Genomic DNA, 19470 nt, shown 5'->3' with positions numbered 1-19470 from the left:
GAAGAAGGGTTTCACTCATTTTTAATTACAAACCCACTCAGGGGTTTTCCACCTCTGCTTAGATGGGCTGAAAGTTGCCCAGAGGCTTGGTGCCGATTCACAAAAGATCAAGGTTGAATATTTATTCTGCCTCTTGCTCAAATTAAAAGACGATAGGAACAAGAGGAACTCATTTTCTCACACCGAGCCATCCATCGATCCAGCACATACATCAGACATCATTCACAAGCGACGCTTCGAGCTCAGTGCAGAAAAACACAGGTGTATAATGTATAAACCATTACTGCCTTTCTCTGAGGGATTGTCCTGACATTGTGTGCCTGCATGCTCACAGAGAGGCATTGAAGTGAGTCATTGTTAATGCTTTTAATGGTTTTCCTGCAGTTACAAGCAGAAAGTCTGTTGTGAAGGCCAAACCGCTGATGACTTCTGAAACGTGTTCTGGGGACTGCAGCTGAGCAGCAGGTCACCTTTGTTCAAATTCAAATACATTTAAGCAGCAAACGTGCACAAATATCAACACTATTATTAGATACCAGGAATTACGACTATCTAGTTTTATATATGGGCCTTTCGACTTTGTAATTTTACTGCTTTTACATTTTTCCAAGATTTGGGGAATGCATTGAAATGTTGTTTTGAATGTGTGCGTGATGGTCTTTGTGGATTGCACTGAGTGAGAACAGAATGCACCCCATGCTAGAGAACAGACATCTTTTCTCAGTCGTGAATTAAAGCTCCCTTTTTTTTCTGTGTGGCAGTACGAATTGTTCCACCTTGAAAGGAGCAATAACAGCGACTTCAGTCAGGCTCTGTCTGCACTTGCCCACACAGTAATGAGACGAGGTCTAATCAGACAAAGTGAAAACACCTGTGTGGGTGGCCCGTGACCATTTAGAGGCTTTAGTTCCCAAACAGTTTAAACACAAAATTAAAGAGCCTACACGGGTCGTCTGTTCATCTTCGGGGGGCGCGCCGTGTCCCTCAGCACTGACACGTTAAACTCTTGGATGCACGTCATTCTCACGTTTGAACTTGAGTCTATTCTCCTTCTCGTTCACCATCTGACGCTGCTTGATTTTCATATCTGGCAGCAAGTTTACATCACGAAGATGGATCTGTGTCCTTGCTGCTTATGTGGTCGTCAGTCTGTGCTTCAGCTGTTTCCCATAAGAGCCGAGCTGCCTGTAGGGTGCAGATTCGCAACCCTCAAATTATCTCGTCTCTGTGCTTTAACCCTGTAATGCCAAATGTTTGATGCATGGATTTCTGTGAGTTTTTGAGACTAAGAAGTTTTGGGGCATATAGGAAAATAAAAAAGAAGTGTCTGGGTTGAAAAAGAGACATTGAGGCAAAAATCTGAAACACATACTGTTTGCAATACTTTGGAAATCAGGTAAAAGTCTCTGTGCAGAACTGATATGTAGTACTGTAGGCTTCTTTCGGCTGCTTCCTTAATGTGGCTTAAATAAAGCTGACCACAACTACAGATCTGCAGCCTAAGTAGATTTTAATTGGAAACTTCCAACCAAACATGTGATCAGTAATGGATTCTGGGTAACCATTCGTGACATGGTGCTTGTCAGGGTGCACCGATTTATCCTTAAAGCACAGAGGGGCAATTTTGAGTTACTTTCCTCTGCAGTTATTTTTTGTGCCGGTCTTGGAGTTCTCTAATTATATGTGAATGTTTTAATAAAATAAAACACTTTTCTGAACCATTTATCAATTCTGTGAGATTAATTCTGAACAATCTACAAGCAACTGAAACAAATAATGCACTGAACTGACATCTGCCTGCCAGACTCCACATAAGTTATTTTCTTCCATGCTCTATAAAGTCCAACAGTTAGCGTGTTTGTTGACATGGCTAGCATAAATTGGTGAAAGTCAATGTTGTGAACTTTTCCCCTTAAAGCTTCCCATATTCAGTGTTGGAAAAGCCACTTACTCTTTCCCCTAATGAAAAATAGCCTAAATGTTAAAAAACTTTTTTTTAAATGAAAAATTTAGTCATTTTAGCTCTCCTGATGTGATGAAACTTTTGTTGCTGACACATCCCATTTCTCAGTCTTTTAATATCCAATTTTGGTCAGCATGTGTGAATCGGTCTTCTGCTGCTTGTGGTGCATCTTGAGATGCTCTGCTGCATACCTCAGTTCTAACCAGTAGTTATTTGAGTTAATATTACCCCCCACTTAACATTAAAGCAGTCTGGCCATTCTCCTCTTACATTAATAAGGCACTTTTCCTCAGAACTGCCTCTCACTGGACATTTTCTTTTTCAGAGCATTCTTTGTAATACTTTAAAAAAATTTTTTAAGTAGTTCCCTTAAATTTTTGAGTAAAATTCTAGCTGCTCATCAGTTTCTAAAATACTCAGACCTGCCTATTTGGCACCAACAATCGCGACAGATTCAGACCTACCATGCCTGAATCATGCAGTTGCTGTCATGCGATTAGCTGGTTAGATTTGTGTGTTAACAAGCGGTGAGGGTTTGTAGTTAAAGAGGGCTTGTTTTCATACGACCACCTGACTCTGGAAAATGATGATCGGTGGGGCGTAAACACAGAATTTAAAACCCGTTTTCATTTGTTGTTAATTAAAACCTTCCCTGGTCTTTTCCGTCTCTGATTAAGAGGATTGACAGTGTTGTCCAACAGAAGTGGAGGCTGGGCTGAGGCCTGTTCTAACACCATCTGTCACTTTGGAGCCTTTTTCCTCTTCTTTCCACGTGCACCACTTTGTGCTCCCTCTCACTCAAAATAATGAGAACATCTGCACATCCACTGGTGTGTTTAATAAATTTAATGAATCAAGAAAACAAAACAAAACCGTATTAAATGATGATAAAACTTTTATTTTGTTAAAACCTTCGATTTTTTTTGTTTAGTATTTTCATTATTTTCGAAATAACATAGCATTACGTACAGAAGGCACTTACAAAAACAAGTTAAATTACAGATGCTGTTATTATAAACATTAAATTACTGATTAAAAAAAGAATGATAAAGAAATGAAATGACAGCACCATTGGCAACTTCTGAACAGTACATCTCAAATAAAAATTTAGCATGATTCAAATCTACAGTACAATAGAAACAAAAGTCATTTGTTACAGGTGTAATAATGCCCGAGCTATGCTTTTAAGTATAACTTAATCATCAGGATGAAAAGCTTCAACTCAACAGGTTTGTATTTTTTTCACTAGTCAGAGGTTCATTTATTTTTATATATTAGGCTTCGTGGTTTCCGCGCTGTTCAAGTCCTGGTAAATCTCCATCAGGCGAGTGGCCTCTCTCTGCCCTGATAGCAAAGCACCATGGGTAGTGGAATAGTATTTTCTGTGGGTGGCCTCTCCAGCAAACAGGACCTGTAAGGGCTGAGCAAAGAGGGGAGGAGAGGAAACCAGAGAGGGAACAAAAATGAGATTCAATCACGATCCATCAATGTCATCATGTTGGTTTTTTCTGTTTCTCCTGAGGCACTCGCTCCTATTTCACTCCCTTGTTAGTGCTCCACATGTAGGAGGCTACAGAAACTTTCCTGAGGGCTCGGGATTTCACTTTGCCAGGGTTGTACACTTCAGCAGAAGGGGGTCATGCCGTTCCTTCAGCAGTGTCAAGTGAACACACGGATCCTCCACCCCCACACTCCTAGCCCCTTCTCCCTTTCACCCAGAATGCATCGAGTTTCATGGTCTAGACTTTTGGCCTGCAATCAGCACTTCGGACCCTCCTGACACCAGCTGTATTCGCTCTGCACCAGCTGGGCTCTGACATGTATGTGATGACGCGGCCACACTGGGCACATGATCTCTGAGTGTGGCCGAAGGTTGTAAACAAACCATGAGGGCAAAAACACTGCCATCCCAAACGTCTACACTCAGAACAGTTCAGCTTCTAAGTAAAAAATATAAGATTTCAAACTATAAAATAATCAGTAAAACATTTTCTAGAAAGGGAACTGTGGAAATAATTATAAAGAAAAAGTGTAAAGTCAACATACAGTATATGGATAAAAGTGGTAAAATGGTCAATAGACTGGCACTTACATGGCACTGTTCTACTCAAAGAGTTTGTGTAGTGCATTAAAAAAAAAAAAGGATGTCTACTAATCAATAAATGACAACTAAATATCTAGCAACTGTAATGTAAGCAGTTCTTACTGGAGCCTTGGTGCTATTGGCATAAGGTAGTGGCATGGCCAGCTTTTCACAGTCCGCACCACTGGATCCGACTCTGGTGAAGGAGTAGGAGCCTCGGATGTACGGGTTGCTGCCCCATGAGGAGCGCAGGATGCGCCGGGGCTTTGGAATGTCGGGGTTCCCTGGAGATGGACGAAAGGGTGGAAAGACAAAGGAGTCAGCTGAGATAAAAAGACAATGACAGTCAGCAAGTCGACAATAGCTGCTCTTATTATCCGTCTCAGCTCTCACTGTGGCAGATCCAACATGTTTAGGAGCTACCATGTCAGTGGGTTAGGATGCTAAGATTTAAAAACCATCCCTAAATCAACAAAAGCAGAGAACGATAACTGATGGTTGACATTTCATGAGCCACCATCATCATCAGGTGTGAAAGAAAGAAATGTCTGTACAACAATTTCAAAGCAACTCCAAGTTGTTGAGATGTTTTTCAGATACCTCTAAAATGGTAAAATTATATGAAAGACCAGCAGCTAACCTGGACTAGCTTTTACACTTGGATGTTTAATCTGCCAACACAAATCAACTTGTGACTGTGTGCGAGCAGAGAGGCACCAGTGAGTGATGCAATTAAGCAAACAGCTGAAGGGATTAAACCACGCTGACCTAAATGAGGAGTGACTGTATGTGTTTGGCTTCTCTGTGCAAATTACAGTCCACTGACCTTATCATGAAGTGACAGTAAGTGTCTCTGTGACCTACTTCTGAGGTAGAATATAATCCGAGACCTTTCCTCTCTGCACTTCTTACCTTATGCAAGTTGCCAAACAGTAGTGCGTGTTACATTTTAGCTTCCAGTCACTTTGAAGCAGTTAGTCAGCCTTCTGTTTTTTCCCCAGTTGCGCAAGATGTGACGTGCATCATGTAACTGGTAGCAGCAAGTACTGGATTGTTTGTGTATGTATAAAAGAAGGGATGGTTAAAAATCCCAGTGACAATAAATGACTCTCTGCCTTGTGCAACATCAGCTCTCTGAGCGGTGACACGAGACTGGTAAGCTGCTGTTCACCGAACACAAAGAAGGCACCAGAGTCATTCAGCGGTATTATCTCTCAGCCTTTCTTTGCAGAAAAAAAAAAGGTGCTTACATCACAGCTGAAAGGTGACATCATTTCCTTTCTATGAAGTACAATGACCCAACCTTAATCATAGTACAAATGAGTCACTGAACTCACAGCCTCAGACTGAACCGTGTTAGTTTTAGATGACTGATTCTTAGTGAAGGCTTCACTAGAATTAAAGAAGGAGGTTACAGCTGAATTTGCCTGGTTTATTAAATCCACAGAAGTGAAGATTATAAAAGTAGAGATCTCTTATTTGTCCTCAATAGTTCTTTGTTAGTTAAACTAGATCCTATTTTAAATGCAGTTTTAAAAAGTCATAAGAATAGCATATCTTGTTATGAGCGTAAAACTGTCCAAGCTCTATACATCTGCGTCTACATGCCCTCACCTGTAAAGCGCCTCAGCAGCTCAGTGCAGGTCTCGGCCACCGTTTCGTCATCGCAGCGCTCCATGTACAGCGCCTCCTGCCCACAGATCCAGCCGCTCAGCATGTAGCCGTAGCGCTCAGGTGGATAGAGGACATCAAAGCTACAGATTTTTTTGTACCACAGCTCCTCGGGGTAGGCCAGCTGCTCCAGTTGGGCCTCGTCCTCCCACACAAATTGGATGCTGTTACACTCGGGGCTCCAGAAGGGCTCCTCAAACTCCAAGAATATCTTGTCGGTGGTGCTGATGCCCAACTTCTCGATGGCGAGGACCTTGTCCTCGGGAAGAGAGGGCGAGAACATGGCTTCGTGGTTTTGCTTCAGCACGCCCAGAGAGGTCGTCACGATCACGTGGTCGGCCATGATCCACTCCTCATCCTCGCACTCCACGCTGACAGGGTGACCCCGCATCACAGGCTGGCTGCTGTGGTTGTTTTCATTGTGGTTGTCGTCGCTGCTCTTAGTGATCACCTCCTGATGCTGGGCTGAGTAGTTCCAGTGGATGCAGCGCACCGGCTTGCGAAGGCAGATGGTGTGGGAGGGGATGTCCTGGGCCAGGAGCTCCATGATCTTCATAAAACCTTCAGGGATGACATAATGTGCCCCGGGGATCTCCGTCCACTCACCAAACTCACTCAGGGACACCTCGTCCATACTGGGAGAACTGCTTTCACAACTTTCCACCTGAAACATGATGCAACATCAACATAGAGGATCAGGTGTCACTAAAGTAGCAATGCTAACATTCAAAATCAAACCTCTGCAGCCATTAAAGTATTTACTGCGTGTCAGCAAGTCATCTCTGCAGCTACTGCACTCAACAAATCAGCATGAATTAACTAGTTTAAACATACTGGGAATACACAGGGTTTAGAGGACAGCTACACCTGCTTCTGGCTCATTAGCTGGTGAACCAGTATGGCAGCAGTTACCTAATGTTTGCCATTTGCTTCCCTGCTGCGTTTCTCCACATGCACTCACTTTATATTCACTTTGAAATATAAAGTTATACAGGCTATAACTTCAGTTCTATGAGGATGTACCTAGGCCACTAATGAGCTAGGTTAGCATAGCTTTGCTTGTACTACTTGCAGGGTTGATAGAAAATTAATGTTTTCAACAACTATGTGAGGCGACAGTCAATCAAGATCTATTTGTCTATCTAGTTGTGGTCAAGTAAATCTCCCTAGGGGACACATGACACACTGGGACTGTTATGCCATGTTATTGACTTCATCCCTTTATGAGCTAATTGGCGACAGAAGAGGATGGTAACGAAAGAGGAAGATTGAGGCAGAGGATCTGCTACTGCGATGCGACCGTTAATGGCAGCAGGTTAAAGTAACAGTCCCAGATTCTCATGTAGTCTCTAGGAAAATGAATCGCTCAGCCCAATTAAAACAATCCAGGGTGATCACTAAGCAGTATCCTGAGAGGTGGACTATGCAGGCTCACATTAAACTGGAAAATGTGATCATTGCTGTGACTTGTCACCCCAATTTAACTGATTAAAGTGAATTACAGGCAGCTAGCCCATGCTAAATGCTAACCACAGCAATGTTAGCCTACTTTATGAATGAAAGATTAGGGTTGCTATGGCAATCATACCAGACAGATGCCCCATTCCCATGTAAATGACGTATGTTAGCAAGATTGTTTTTATTTATCTGCAAGTTGTACTTACGCCGCTCACTGTGCCTTTTTTTTTTTAATTTATAATATTTATTTGTCCATTGATAGCTACATGGATTATAGGCAGCGATAAGGAAACAAACCAAAGCTTCGGGGTTCATGAGTATCAGTTATTTTCTAGGACTCCAAATTTACAAATGTTTGTCTTCAAACGAAACAACGCACACCTTGAGGTACTGCTGTAGCATGGACAGTTTGACTTTCTTGGTGCTGTCAGAGTCATCAGGATCCAACATGATCTTCTTGCGGACCACGTCTCGTGTAAAAACGCCAACGCTGTTCTGGCTCTCAGCACAGACGGGTTTCCCGTTCTTGAAGAACTCCTGAGTCAGCTCGTACACCTAAACGAGAGCAAAAGGCAAGGAACGATGTAAAGAAAGCAGGGCATTGTGAAATGAGGAACTAAAAGAAACCAGTTTATTTCAGTCCAGGCCAGATTTCTGTACTTGCAGGACTAAACACTGGCATCATGGCGAAACACTACAGACAGAACAAGTTACAACACATTACAGGCCGGTAAAAAGCAGAACAAAGACAGCAGTAAAGGACACTATGAAGAAATGCTGGTGTGCTGACAAAATGTGCTTCCACAATGTTGATTATGAACCATTTCCTAGAAAGAACAGCCAGTAAGGACCACATCAGTTATGCATCAACATGTATTGAGTCAAAACATAACAGCGCAAAGCTGTTGTCTCGACTTCCAGTTAATGAATCCCTGACTTTCCGAATGCAGCCCATGTACTGGAGTTTAGACATTTCAGGTTGAATGTTACGCTTGGGCCTAAGTACAAATGGTTCCAACTGACTTCCTGACTCTACCTCACCTTCCCAACCCCCAAATTCCCCTTGTGCCTGATGGTTTCTTGCTTGATTGCATGTGTGTTGGTCATTTTCTTAGCTCTGATCTCTCTCCCAGCTCTGTTTTAAATCAGCATGTGCACAATGCTGAGCTATTTGCTGACTGTTACAAACTACTTTTCGTTTCGCTCAAGGAATAATCACTGAACCACACCCATTTTCACACCTTGGCTCATGTGATTAGGTAGAGGATCATCAGGGGGTCCCTTTTATGATATCACAGTACACCGTGTGGTAAAAGGGAAGTGATCCTGTGCAACTTTGCGGCCCGCAAAGTTGCACAGGATCACTTCCCTTTCAAAGTCAAACCAATTTTTTATACGCATCACAAATACCAAGAGAGCTTGTGCAATCAAATGTGCATCAAAGCATGCACTATATTCACAAGAGCTGGAAAACTGGAGTGATTTGAACAGCATAGACTCATTTCACTGTAAGAGGACAATTCACCACAAATCTTCAGGTTTTAAAATAATGTAAAGCTCTTTTTTCTGCTCATATCTGCGAAGCTGTAAAATTCAGATTCGTCACTGCACAGATGCTGAAAAGAAAAATGTGTGTGTGCTGCTATACCTTCTCTCTGTAAGTGCTTTTCCAGATGTGACCTACTTAAACAACAACTTACACAACAGTAAAAAAAAAGAAAAAGAAAATGTAATGAGCGTGAGAAGACTTGCTACAGTAAAATCACCTTGCTCACTACAATAATTTATTGAAGCTGTTCCAGCCTGTTTTTCCATGTCTGCACAAATGCGTTGCTCTTGTGCATCACTTAATCCACATTCTTATTAATCCAGCCTAACATATTCTGGATTTAAAATCATGGATTACAGCTAGAACAAAGTGAGCCTGCACAGTGAGTTTTTTCAATGGTTACTGCTGACCTTATATAATCTGGCTACTGCCGACAATATGTGGCAAAATTTCACTTGCATATTGAGTTGTTATGCAGGTTGAACATCCAGCATCTCTGTTCGTGCACACTTCCATTTTTGCATGCTGATGTGTGCATCCAATTGTGCGCAAATGTGTCCCCTCACCTCATTGTACAGGTCACTGAACTCTTCCACCAGGTCCTTGGGGATCCTCTTCCCGACATTGGTCTGGTAGTGAGCCACACCGTTCTTGGTGTACAGGCTGATGCGTCCCACACTCCTCTCCCCATCTGTGGTGTGTTCAAGCAGCCCGTTGTCCTCCGCCAGGTGGTATACTGGGTTCCCATTGGCACCATGGATCCAGGTAGCGCCAAGCTCCAAAGTTGCTTTTCCTGTAGTACAGAAAAATCAATAGAGATTAATTTAAAGAACACAGGGTCTCCTAAGTGCCCCTGAGTGATGCAGTATATACGGTCTTCTTGGCTCAAGCACAATCACTCTGGAGTTTTGGGTAATTATAGAGTTCAAAAGTAGGTCAACGCAATTAAAATACCAAAGCTAAAGCCCCAGTGGAATACCATGAATTTTCTTTTCTGAGGATAATAGCATCAAACCCACTGTATGCGTTCACTTTTTGATAAAACGACAGAAGTAACCACACGCACTCAAGCACACAAACACAGCACCTAACATATAGACTTACGTGTAACCGAATGCGTGCATGTTTTTTACATGTGGCTCCTTTTATGCGCACAGAGCCAGGCTCTTTTTATTAACCGCTCGTTTGTTCTTGCCAGTTAGAAGAATTCATCATGGTGGAAATCAGTGGAAGGCTAAATTTTTCTTGCCTAAGACTCACAGTTCAGTTGATTTTGTAAGATAATCACAACAACGTCACTAAAATATGTAGAAATGCATTTGAGGAAGTGCGGTTTTTGGCATATTCAGGAAATCCTGATTGTGCGACTGTATGACTGATTAACAGCACAGTTTAACTGAAACTAACCAATCAAAGTTAAAAACTGACCATATGTCAAATATTGTTTTCTTGGGAAAACCTCAGCAGATTTTAAACTGTTACCTGGAAATTTTTTTTACCTAAATAGGGCAAAATTATTAACTTAGTTTTTCTGGCATAAAATTCAAAACCTTTTCTGTACAGTTATTGGGTTCATAAGGGGCCTTATGCAGGTCTGTATGTTTAAAATAAGATCAATAAGACGCTGCTAAGACGAACATGGCTAGGTCAGTTTACCTAATTAGCACATTTTGTTTAACAGTGAAGTGAAGTGGCTTCCTAAAGCTAGTAGCTAGCTACCTACAGAAACCATTTTGCAAGTTTTTGTGTTTTATTCATTCATCAAATTTTTTTTAAGCTTTTGGGCTTCATCCATAAAGATGGACGTAGCTTCCAGGTATGACAGGTGAAGTCAGTGCTGAAGTGCCTTATGGCATTTACACAGTCATCAGGCAAGGACCTTTGAGCAAACAGCCGCGTAACTACAGGGGCTGTTTGGCTATTGGCTCAGTTACTAGCTTCAGATTACATATAATAAAACATTTTGTAAATTATTTTCATTCTAAATGCCTTCTTGGGTCAGGACTGTGTGCATTTAGTGAACAATAAGACGGCAGCAGCGAAAATGCTCAGCTCACCATAACAGGACTTCATTTACGTGTGAGTGACGAGATGGTGGCTACGCCCAACTATTTTATTCACCGTTTATGTGAAGTTAAGCTAGATGCCCTCATATTTTAGCTAACAGATAAAACTGAAATCCATTTAAAAGTGCAACATGTAGCAATTTTCATATATTAAAACAGTTTGTAATGATCTGTTAGCTAATGCTAATTTAGTTGCTCATGCTGATAAACAGCCAGCTTTCTAATGTTGTCTTGAGTGGATAAAGTTGATTCAATCACACTCTCGGGGCTGATAAATTGCTGTTTTCCAATATCTTTAACAGCCAACTTAGACTCTTAATCACACTCGTGTGGGTAATGTGACTTCTTATTAACCAAACAAAATCAAAACAGAGAAGCTTTCCAAACGACTTAACCAGTGACCTCGTCCATGATCCATTCAAATGATTGCCAGTAAGCACAATGGTTTTCTAGAGACTTTGCCCCATCGTATAATATAACTTGACATAGAACTTCATGATTTAATCAACTGGAGATCTCCATTCTACCCGTTAACCCAATTAGTGTGTGATGCTAATTTTGGGTTAAGACAGAAAAATCCTCCCACCGTGCTGAACGCTCTGAACTCTCCCGCCGATGTGGTCCGATGCCTCTAGGACAGAGACATCAGTGAAGCCGTTTTTCAGTAGGATCTTAGTTGCGGCCAGGCCAGCCAAGCCAGCTCCAATCACTACTATTCGAGGCTGCCGATGAATACGTAGGCCGCTACTAAGAGGATCATCAGTGCTGTCTGAGGAAATTTCACAACTTTGCATGCCGTCCAAACTCCTCTGCAATGAAGGCTGGGGACAGAGCAAAGAACAAGAACCAAGTTACAAATGATGACACTGACAGGAGGGTGACAAATACACATGTAAAACTCAGAAACTCCACATTATGTAGTTTTGCTATGTATAGGAAAGGTTAGGGAAACTACTGAGAGTGCATTTTTTACTTGACACTGGAACCTTTAGAGCAAAACTACCCAAGAGGACAATAAAGTCTAAAGCTATTTAACTCAAATTTGCTCTGTACATGTAAAACAAGTGTAACAGCAACACAACATGTGTATATCTGTGCATGCGTGTGTTCGTAAAGTGCCAATTTGCTCAGAGGTTCTACATCAAGAAAGATCAGCTTTAAGTCTGTCAAACTCTTAGCTTCCAAAACCCTGTTTTTAGAGCCTGCGGCGACTATCCATGTGATGATTTCAGTTTGAGGACTTTTCGAAACCCAAAACATTTACAGGTGTGCCCTGCACATCTGTGCTGTTGGCTGCCTGACAAACGTATTGCCTGGGCATGACTTCACCACCCTCAGGACGATGACAGAAAAAAGTGGCAGGGTTTGTTAAAGGCAGTTACCTTGGAGAGGAATTGATGATAAATATAAAAAAAGACATATAAAAAGAATGGAATTTAAATTCTCTCTCACCAGTTTCACCTACAGAATAACAAGAATAACAAGGACGTGGTGAAAATAAGATAATAAAATGATCTTGTTCAGCGAATGTAGCATACACAAGACGATGATTTATTCACACTACCCAACCAAACCAGAACTTTTTGACCAGTAGACCTCAAACCAGAGTCAAATCTGGGCCTCTTTGGTGCTCTGCTTGTTGGTCTAAGTATGTTCTTGTTTTAACACAAAAATAAAGCCACACGCAACCTATTTTACAACTGGTAAGTCCTGCTTATTGGCATTCCTGTGAATATAACCAACATTTACAGCTGTGTTTATACCTGTGATTAACTTAATGCCATGCGGCTAATGTTCTGCCTTCCCATAGTGTGTCTGTTTATTATTAAGCACAAGGCCAAATTAGAAGCGATGAGACAACCCTGTTATTTCCATCAGAGAATAGACTATACAAAGGCACAAAAGCAAACCCTTGCTCATTTCTTGCCAGAGTCCCTCTAATTTAACTGAAACTGCTCAGAGACACCGTGACTGTGAAGACATAACACACAGACGACCTTGTTGTTCAGCCACACAAGGCTGTTCACTATCGATGTATGGACAGCTGTGGATGAGTGTGGGAAACAGCACGGAGGACATTCCTGAACGTCACTACAAACTAACACTGTAGTTCCTTATGGGAGATATATCGGTCAAAAGTTATCACCATTATATGATAACGTTTAGGTCTGTTTTCCTACTCCTGACTTGTACAAGCATCAGCATAATGTCTTCTGAGGTAACCCATATCCTGCCCCCCCCCCCCACACCACACACACACACACACACACACACACACACACACACACACACACACACACACACACACACACAAAACTCCCTGCTTTGTTACCACAGCAACACCGGAGAGAGTTCAGTACATAATATACTGTTTAGAAAATAGACAGAGTTTCGTTTGCTTGAGGCCACCCAGCTGAAAGACGTACACGCACTCTGCAGACCGCAAAAAGACATAACTGTGACACACAATAGGCCTCTGCACAGATATTAAACTTTGACTTGATTTTGGAGGGTTTTTTTGAGGAACTGTGTTGTAAGAAAGTTGTGAGCAGTGATAGTTCAGTTGCAAGATCAGCTGATCAAAGAACAAAAAGGCTGTCAGAGAGGAAACCACAAGCTTTGACAGAACATCTGTACGAGAAACGCTCGTATCCGACGGCTGAAACAGATGTGCGTTAAACCCTCAAATCTGCCCGTCAGTACATGACATGTGGCCTGACTTCATGATCCTCCTCGTGAATACAGGTCAGACTTCCTGGATTTGTAGAACAGGGGCTTCTTCCAATATTTACTATGTTTGAGGGGTTCTTTTTTCAGCAATGTTTCAAATCACGGAGCAACACTGTGAATAAAATAATTTTCTTCTTATTTTCCTCTCCCCCGTGGATGATGTTTATTTGTTTTGCTGGAATTTACAGATTTAGACTATAAACTGTATATAAAGACGGATGCAGCTGCCACGACATCACCCACTGACACCGTCCTGCCTAGAAGCTGAGCTTTTGCCCGCTGCTATCTGGGGTTTTTTTTTTTTTTTTGAAAATGGGTGTGATTGGCATAGCAAACTGAGATACACCCCACAATCTTATGACAGCGACTTCTAAATCACAAGATAAGCTCGCCATAACGCTTATGCTTCTTTATTGTCCTTTGAGATGCTGGAGACCATAAAGCAATTAGAAAAGTACAGGGTGTATCAAAAAGAAACATCTGATTTCAAAGTGCTTTAATTCTGCAGTCGTTCACTGGTAACAATCGAAATACGTACTGTTAGAAAAACAGGATTTGGGAGTTTCACGTGTTTTGAAATCAGATGATTGTCACACTCACAATTCCCAATCTGACGAGTGCAGGTTCGAGGCACATTTACATTGGTTTTACTTTTCAGACCAAGAAGCTATGTCTATCTTTTCTATACACTCTGTAAACTGGAACAATATTGTGTATCCATTAGGGCTGCCACGATTTGTCGACTAGTCACGATTACGTCGACTATCAAAATCGTCGACGACTGATTTAATAGTCGACGTGTCGTTTGAAGCTTTGTAAGATCGCAAAAGACGCAGGAATAATAGCAGGATTTAAGAGTGTAATAACGGACTGAAACAGAAGATGGCAGCACAGCATGTACAAGGATGCCAGCTGCCGTTAAACCCCGAAGAAGAAGAAGCAGCTGTGTCCCAGAATTCATAGCGCGGCCCAGCTTAGTTTCCAACAATGGCGGTAGCTAGTTAGTTTTAATATTACTCTTATTATTCTTTCTGGGTCACAAAATAAACGTTTAACATATTTTCAGGCGAGAATGTAGCTGTGTAAACCTCAAATATCAGCTCAGTTTATCAGGACACCACATATTTTCAAAAGCGCTCCGACATTTTCAGAGACGTCTGTTACCCACTAGCTCGATAGCTAGCCGGGGGCTAGGTCACTAGCGCCATGAGAACACCGGACTCCCGGCAAATTGTTTTCAAACCCACCGCCGTCTTTCGCGACTCAGGTTAAATATATATGAGTCACTTAGATAAATTAAAAATGTTGTTGTTTGGCTTTTTTTTTTTTTTAGTATTTTATTTGTTCCTGAGTAAATCGGTTTGGCTGAGATTAAAGTTATAGTTTTTACACAGCTGAATAAACAAAGCAGACAGCTGATCATCAGAAGTGTGAGATGCTGGAGAATATACTCCGGTGTCCTGTTATATTTTAGATAGCAAGGAGTTTATTAAACTTTACCGAAACAATCTGCAAATTTCATTAAAATTGAATAAACTATCATCTTGTCTTTATTTTTAGTTAGCACCTTAAAAGCTTAAAGCTGTAAGCTAATGATAGTTATATAAGAGCAGATGCTGCTGGTGCAATAAGCTGTAGTTTTACGTCCAGTGGATGATGATCTGATTAGTCGACTAATCGCATAAATAATCGGTGACTAGTCGACTATCAAAATAATCGTTTGTGGCAGCCCTAGTATCCATGGACACATAATCTATTGATTTTCTCAAACTGTATTATTACTAACATATAAGAATATTAAGCGGTTAATCCATGCACAACGCTTGACTGACTCCATTCTCCATTAGCACTTGTGAACAAGCTACCAATTAAAACACTGAATCGCATCTTTGTAAGTATTAAATGAGTTTCAGTTTTGCCTTTTTCTCTGAAACTAATCCCAGCCATGAATGCTTTGAGCTGAGAAATGTTCCATTTACTCTCTGCACACAGAAACAACAACAACAAGAAAACAGTTTTAACAATGACACCAATCATCAGTTACATTCCCAGAATCTAAAATTGAAATATGAATTCAGCATCAACATGAATGGACTCATTCACAGGCTTTAAAAGAGGTTGGTGTTAGTCTGCTCTATGTATTTCTGGAACAATAATATATTCATGAAGGACTCAAAAATGTTTTTTTTTTGGTTTTTTCGGTTTTTTAAAACCCAGTCGGGAACTACCATGTCTCTTTGCTCTGCTGCTTCAAAGGCAGTTTGTTTAAGAATGTGGTGTACAAATGCGTTTTTGTGACATTATGTGATTTTGATTTTTTTTAAATTCTGCAGCTGTTAAGTTTGAACATCACACAGGAAACTGATTTGTGGCAGAAAACAAAACACAATGACAACAACAGAAAAGAGAAAAGGATGCTGGTGAGCTATTAGTTGGGTACCTTTTGGTTTATATCCTTCAGCCCATTGCCTCTGATCATATGTATGTATGTGCAAAACCTTTTAAGCTAAATTCTTTATTTCACATGATGCAAATGTGTATGATGTTAAACTAGTTTCTACGGATGAATTACGCAAGCGTTTCCTCAGACACAGTCCACAGAAAACACAAGTAACTACGTGAATCATCTCCAGCAACCAATAAAGACCCACCTTCATGTGTGACTTGTACTTACTGTTTACATTATGATAAATGCCTCAGCTTCTCTGACCACCACTTTGGAGGAGACGCACATTAACACGCTGACCTTGTGTCAGCACTTTCCAATGTTGTATATGACAACATTGTGACAGTCCCAGTTGTTAATTTTTCAGAAATGCTTTCTATCTACCCTCTATATTCCAGAACTGGGACTTTACAGGCTTTGTCTCCCCCCTCCCCACTTCTCCACACACTCGGACTAAGACACTCAGACGTGGGGGAACTTGTGCCTAAAACAAGATCCCAAACCAGGTTTAGGCCATGTTGGAAATCATGTAAGGTTCATTTTCTTCTTTGTGCTGAAATGTAAGTGCAACATACCCATCTAGAATAACTCTGATGAAATCTGGCTTGACCTACAAAAGAAATCCTATTTCACTGTTAAAATTCACCTGAACGGATGATGATCTAATTGATGGAAAGCATTTAATCTCTCACACACACACACACACACACACACACACACACACACACACACACACACACACACACACACACACACACACACAGAACTGACAGATTGCGCATCACTCCGTGGTAGCATGTAATTCTATGGCTGGGTAATACACTCGCCACATGTCACCGCACCAGGCTTTACACCACTAGAGCAGATTAATGTGTGGCTTGGCCTTGGGTAGATAGACGGCTGAGGGTGGGGTGGAGTGAGGAGAATAGACGGGGAGGGGAGGGGGTAGGGCTACCATTGACCTAGAAATAGCAATCTACAGTACAGTGTGCGTGCTGGTGGACTTGTCAAGTTGCAGGGCGAGTCTTGGGCTGGAATGTCTTAAATCACTGAGTCTGAGCTCATTCGTGGCTCTCATCTTTACTGCTTTCCTCTCCGCTTTGATTGTGAACACAGCCCTTTCCAGCTGTGTCCACACTCACATCTGCATTTCCTCTTTTGGTCCCATGCGAGTAGTAGCATGGAAATGGACATTTCTAAATCCTTACATGAAAAAAGATGGGGGAAGAAAAATGCAGGGTAGTCGGGCGGGGGGTGTTGCCAAAGGCCAGACATTCCACACTTCTCTCCCATCTCTACATTTCCCAAGCTGGGAGGAAGGACCGGAGGCACCCCGCTCACAAAGACATAAACACTCCACCGACGTGCCCCTTTATACACCACACTGTTCTTCTCCAAATGCAGATAAAGAGGAGAGCCGTGCCCTAAGATGCTGCTGCATCCAATAATTAATGAAATCAATTAGAGATGCACAAAGAGGGTATACAAATGACCACTGATAGAGTCAAAGCATAAAATTCACAAATCAGAAAACATGTAAAGCGAGAAAACCAATTAAAGGTATTTTAAGCTATATTTGTAGGAAATCACGACAGAGGTTAACAACAGGTTTTGTTTTTGGGGTTGTCGAGCTGTAAAAATCCCCTTCATTTACATATAACATTTTTACCTGCAAGGACAACTTTATTTATTAAATCATTTTCATGGATTCATTGATAATTTTTTTTTTTTTTAAAAAGAAGGGGAGTACGAGAAAGTGAGAAGCTGATCAAATAGAACTCATCAATAAGTAAATGATTAAGAATAAAATTAATTAGGTCTAGAAAAAAATCCGATAAACTGAAGATAACGAGTTCAAAGATCATTAGAAAAGCAGCAGAGCAGAGAGAAGGTAAAAAATCTGTGGAAATCAGACTGTTTGATTCCCTGGTGGATATCCTGCTTGGATCAGCTGGAGTACAAGCCTCCCCCTGCCACGTATAGCTCAGCTGTGATGCCAAAGTGGCAGCAGTTTGAAACAAAGCAAACTCCGTTACTGCGTTACTTTAACTAATTATCTATGAAAGACAACACGTGATGGTGAGAACAACAACAAACATACAACACCTGAAGGCACCTCAAAGCGGACATTTAGCGAGAAGCAAAAACCCACCTTATTCCAGCCTGAGCACTTTGTCCCGACACACACACACACACACACACACACACACACACACACACACACACACACACAGAGAGAGAGAGAGAGAGAGAGAAAGACCTGCGATACATCAACTAACATCTGATGTGCTCGTCCACCGGCGAGCTTAAACACAGGCAGCAGTGCCCGTTCATATTTTCTCAACACAAACAAGTGGGTCACGTTTTGTGTGTACGGTTGCCTTCAGGACCCCCTGAGCTGTCACAGTGTTTCCACAGATAACAGAGCCTCTTTCCACCCCCTTACGTTAACAATTAAAATCACGGCGGTCCTCTTTACCGTCCCGCTGCTGAATAATAACTTGTCAAATATGTCAGTTTTTTCCCTTTAGTAGAAGAGCTGGTTACCTGACTCTCTTGGTCTTTAGCTGTAAAACCTCAGAGCGCTCCGTTTTCCTTTGTGCCGTTTTTTCCTCAGACCGGCTGCGCTTTGTATTTATGCCTGGAAACCAGAAGGAGCCAGTTTTTCCGTGGCGCTGCCTCCTCATTAATAATGCAGCAGGAGCGATGACGACAGACCTGCCCCCCGCTCCGCCTGTGCCCATAGAGCTGTGGGCTGTACAGACAGCACACACATGCTCATCTATTCAGACAGACATTCGGGTAACGTTGCGTTCCGCGTCATTTTACTTGGTTCATGTGTGTTATTTTTGACCGTGTAGTAGTCGTCTTTTTTACTAAGACCTCCGTAAATCACGTTGTGATTGGTTTCTTGTCTTAAAGAGAGCTATATAAATAGATTTTACTTACATGCATCTGATGGATAGTGTATGATTTCAATCATCAGGATCTGCACAGCCCTGTTATAATGGAAGTTTTTTTGTGATGTAAAAAAAGACACCAATATCTATCTATACTGTCAGGATATGACTGTGTTCAAAATAAACAATCAGATTCAAATTCATGTTAAATAGTAGTCAGAACACACCTGCCACCAGTGTGGCTGATTAAAGTCAAAGATCAGCTGTCCTGAGACTTTTCTGACTTTACTTGGTTGCATCTTACAAAGAGCTTACAAAGCATTGCTGAAAGATATGGTATCAGTCAGGAGAAGGGTGCAAATGATATTCTAAGGCATTAGATACGGTATACTGTGTGAGATAGTGAAGACAGTCGTCTAAAAGTGGAGAAAATATGGTGTAACAGTGAAAATAATCATTAAAACATGAACAGTTTGCCCCAGAGTCACATAATCAGACCTGGGCTTTGCACGGCCCCTGGGTCACATCCAGCCCTTTGGTTATTGTACCCTAGACACCTTAGTTACTCATATTTGTATGTGGGTTAACAAATGAGTTTGAGATT

General features: G+C 41.5%; 1 protein-coding gene across 1 annotated transcript; it reads right to left on the bottom strand.

Moving 5' to 3' along the window:
* Positions 1-2894: 2894 nt before the first annotated feature.
* Positions 2895-18672, bottom strand: smox (spermine oxidase). The gene is made up of 7 exons (XM_026171178.1): positions 18514-18672; positions 11377-11611; positions 9291-9517; positions 7557-7730; positions 5661-6381; positions 4170-4330; positions 2895-3383 (listed from the first exon to the last, which is right to left on the bottom strand). The coding sequence occupies exons 2-7, from the start codon at positions 11582-11584 to the stop codon at positions 3231-3233; spliced, it is 1644 nt and encodes a 547-aa protein (XP_026026963.1). The 5' UTR covers positions 11585-11611; positions 18514-18672; the 3' UTR covers positions 2895-3230.
* Between the last annotated feature and the right edge of the window lie 798 nt (positions 18673-19470).

This window comes from Astatotilapia calliptera, chromosome 6 (assembly GCF_900246225.1).
Source record: "Astatotilapia calliptera chromosome 6, fAstCal1.2, whole genome shotgun sequence".
Lineage (NCBI taxonomy): Eukaryota > Metazoa > Chordata > Actinopteri > Cichliformes > Cichlidae > Astatotilapia > Astatotilapia calliptera.
This window is presented reverse-complemented; position numbering and strand designations above follow the sequence as displayed.